General features: G+C 37.8%; 1 protein-coding gene across 2 annotated transcripts; it reads left to right on the forward strand.

Annotated features, from left to right (window-relative positions):
• The first annotated feature begins 361 nt into the window (after positions 1-361).
• LOC117481675 (pyrin-like) lies at positions 362-3,587 on the forward strand. Of its 2 annotated transcripts, XM_034129469.1 has the most exons (4): positions 365-444; positions 2,254-2,275; positions 2,369-2,636; positions 2,867-3,587. In XM_034129469.1, exons 3-4 carry the CDS (start codon positions 2,378-2,380, stop codon positions 3,037-3,039), a joined length of 432 nt encoding a protein of 143 aa, XP_033985360.1. In that variant the 5' UTR covers positions 365-444; positions 2,254-2,275; positions 2,369-2,377; the 3' UTR covers positions 3,040-3,587. The 2 variants fall into 2 exon arrangements, with proteins under 2 accessions (XP_033985361.1, XP_033985360.1); XM_034129470.1 differs by lacking the exon at positions 2,254-2,275 and having other exon boundaries at positions 362-444.
• Positions 3,588-4,003: the final 416 nt, after the last annotated feature.

The raw sequence follows: 4,003 nt of genomic DNA on the forward strand, positions 1-4,003 counted from the left end.
AACTCCAAAATAAAATAAAAAATCTTACCGGGGGAGCATGCCCCCAGACCCCCCTAGAGGATTTCAGGTCCACCCCCTCTTAAAATATGTTCACATGGATAGGTTCCTAAATACATTTGCAAATGTTTTTAAATAGTAACCCATGTCCGATATGTTTATTTTTGGGTAGTAGATAGGGCTATCACTATGGGCAGCAACGCTGTAAATATTGACAAATAAATCCAGCAAAATGGCACAAAAAAAATCTGGTAGTGGCCTGGCTGGGTGTATAATTCCCGGCCTGACTTATTGTCCCATGTCCGGCCCTGTTTGGATATATATATGGGTGTTTTCAGGAGAATGACACTTCCAGCCCCTTTCGCTGGTCTGGACTTCCTTTTACTGAAACCGAAAACAGAATATTTGGCAGCAGTGAGAGTACTGGTGAGCTCCCTTTTTCACACGGTAAGACCTTTTGGGAATTACATTATTATTGCTCATTATTGCATTCTTCTGACTCTTGGTTTCCGGTGTGGTGTGGTGGTTAAGGTACTTCAGAATCGAGATGAGTGGTTAAGTTACAGCAGGAGATTGTTAAACCGGATGTTGTTACACTGTCTTTGTTACACAATGACGGCCTGTCTTCTCTCTGAATGGATATTCATCGTGTTTGTTTTCAGATTTATCTAGGCTTTTTAGATCGTTTATCCTATTCAGTCAGTTATACAGTATTCCGGTTATTGCTTTTTAAACCGTGCCCTTTATACAGAGTTAATAAAGTGTAGGCCTACATAATGTACTTAGGCCTATTCATATTAAAACAATACATTTTAAATGGGTTATCCTTCGAGATATTGACAGTTAAGAACATTCATCATTGTTATGGGGAGTAAATCACTCAGCTGGTGAAAACTGTTTTAAAATGTGCAAAAAATAACCCAGATGCCTGTCGTCCGGCATTATGGGAAATGTATTTTTTTTTATTTACATTTTTTTTTTGGCTTAACCCATACAGGGGACTACAAGTCAGGATTTGTACCATACTCTGCTGCTTCTGTTTCTTTTGACTGTTAGAACTGTAATTCATCTTTCTTTGTCATTATTTAATACAGGATTGCAGAATAAAATGACGTTTTAGCCCCCTCTCTTTCACATAGACATTTTTAAACCACATAGCCTATACGAACATATTTCAATTAAAATAGGCCTAAAATAGAACAAACTTTACAAGTTAAGATAAATATACCGACGCACAAATGTCAATTTATCACTTTTGTGATGAACATTTTACATGTATTCTGTCCTCAGTGTGTGTCTGAACACAAATCCACAGACTGCTAACAAGCTTCCAGGGAAGGTCAGAGGAGTAAAGTTGAACCCTCTTTACTGTTGTCTTCATTCTCGTGAAAGTACAATTTAGTAAAAAAGTGATGCTTCTCAAAACAGAAATAGAGGAAAATACAAGGTAGCTGAACATGGATGTAAAAATGATAGCAGAAAACAATCTGCAGAATGCTGCACCACTCCTGAATGACCACCAGAGGGCACAACATCAGATATATATTTACATAATAGAACATGACAACCTTGCTGGAGTGCCCTTAAGACCCCTTTCCTTATGAACCAAAATCAGTTTTACAATAACTTATTAATATGAAATCATGGCTTTTCTGTACTTGTAATTGTAGATGACTATCTAATATGTTCGCTTTGTGAATGTTTACCCTAAGTTAATACACATTCTGCAACCAAACAGTTCATTATTAATGCTCAAACCTGATTTATATCAGTATTTGTTGGTTGTTTATATTTTAAGTTGCAGTCATAGTCAAGAACATATGCTCCGGTAAAACTAAGACGTGTGAGAGTGGTGTAATATTCTCATGGTGTAGGTCAGGGTACACTTTATTATCCTGTATAGGGAAATCAGGTGGTCTAAGTGCAAAGGTACACAAAACATAAAAGCCATAAAAGCTAGATTTAGATGACAAATGTACTGTTTAGAGCCACCTTTCACCCTCCTAACACACCCGTAAATGCACACACTCACACAGAGAGAACAATACCAGACGTTATCGCTTTGTTCACACACACACACACACACACACACACTCACACTCACACTCACACTCACACTCACACTCACACTCACACTCACACTCACACACACACACACAAATGCATGTATGCACACACAAACACAATGCACTTTGATACTATCCCACCATTTATTTGCTGCTTATTACATCTGGCTTTTCTTTTTTCTCTTTGCAGAATCAAATACCTAATTGCACAGGTATTTACAGATTTATTACAGAAGTTGAAGTAGACATGATTTATTCTTTGAATACTAATCTGCAAAATGATTCCCTTCTTTCTACTTTCACAGTGAGCAGACATGGTGGATGTGCTGCTGCTTGAGACTCTGGAAGAATTGATCACAGATGACTTTTGGAAATTTAAGTGGTACCTAGATAAAAAGAATGGCGATGATGACTCAATTCCTGAGAACGACCACAAGTGGGCAAACCAGATGCAAACTGTGACACTGATGACCCGTAGCTACGGTGAAGAAATGGCCGTGAAGGTGGCTGTTGAGATTCTGAAGAAGATGAAGAACATGAACGCTGCAGACAAGTTGACGAAGAAATATGCAGGTGCAGTGGATGTTTCTTAAATGTACTATAATATCAGCAAAATCAGTTACTTCACAGCTTTCTGGATTTATGTATTTTGTAAATTGTTATTTGTGTATTTTTATATATCTTACTCCATGGCTCTTTACTTATGCTCGAACAATGTTAATTCCCCCTCTGTGGGACGAATAAAGGTATTCTGATTCTGATTTTTAAACATGATTCTCTGCATCTGTATGTTTTATTTGCAGAGATGAACAGAGCTCCACCCTCCTCCTCCTCCTCTGCTGCTGCTGCTTCACCTCCAGCTGCTTCACCTCCAGCTGCTTCACCTCCAGCTGCTTCACCTCCAGCTGCCAACACGATCTCGGCTCAGAACGAGAGTGTGATCGTCAAAATAAACATCAATAAGACAGCACAATAAGAAATACGGGAATACATATATATATTTTCTTCTACTATAGTCCATGAAACCATTACATGTTCCTGGAAAAATTGACATCTTTACCCGTTAGAGTCCTCCTACAGTGCAAGCCAATTTTCTTAAAGTCTCAATATTTAACATTAAAAAGCAGTACACACATCATTAATTACACAATTACAATACATGCTTTGATATATAACCCTGTGTTATAGCTATAAGCAGATATAAGGAACTTTTTAATGTCTAATAATGCACCCTATGAAGACACATTTTCTAATAATACAACTGTTTTTAATGGTGGCTGAGAGGTGCACACACGGGCCAAAACATGTCTATTAGGAGACACACGCTGAAGTTTCAAAAACATTATGAAAACACAAATGTGCCAAAACACATGCAAATGAAGAAACATCTTCACCAACTTAAAGAAACATGTGCAGGGTTTATTGAAAGCGTTGCATAAATCCGCTCTGTATCAGCCAAACGGCTCGCTGCACCCTCACTGCGAGGGGGACCCAAGTTCCCATCAGCAAAAACACGTCGGTTTGCTATCCTGGCTCCAAAATGGTGGAATGAGCTCCCCATTGACATCAGGGCAGCAGAAAGCTGACACATCTTCCGGCGCAGACTGAAAACTCATCTCTTTCGACTCCACTTCGAGCAATAACATGAAAAGAAAAAAAAAAAGCACTTTGATACTAACTAAACACTCATATACTAACAAAGCACTTTTATACTAACAAAGCACTCATATACTAACTAAGCACTTATACTAACTAAGCACTTATATACTAACAAAGCACTTATATACTAACAAAGGACTTATATACTAACTAAGCACTTATATAATAACAAAGCACTTATATACTAACAAAGGACTTATATACTAACTAAGCACTTATATACTAACAAAGCACTTATATACTAACAAAGGACTGGCTTATCTAAAGCCAGTTGAGTAGCA

Source organism: Trematomus bernacchii, unplaced genomic scaffold (genome assembly GCF_902827165.1).
Source record: "Trematomus bernacchii unplaced genomic scaffold, fTreBer1.1, whole genome shotgun sequence".
Taxonomy (NCBI): domain Eukaryota; kingdom Metazoa; phylum Chordata; class Actinopteri; order Perciformes; family Nototheniidae; genus Trematomus; species Trematomus bernacchii.

Coding starts and splice junctions, on each gene's coding strand:
- LOC117481675 (XM_034129470.1), top strand. CDS start 2,378: ATGGTGGATGTGCTGCTGCTTGAGACTCTGGAAGAATTGATCACAGAT. Junction 2,637..2,866: donor GTTGACGAAGAAATATGCAG/GTGCAGTGGATG, acceptor TTTTATTTGCAG/AGATGAACAGAGCTCCACCC.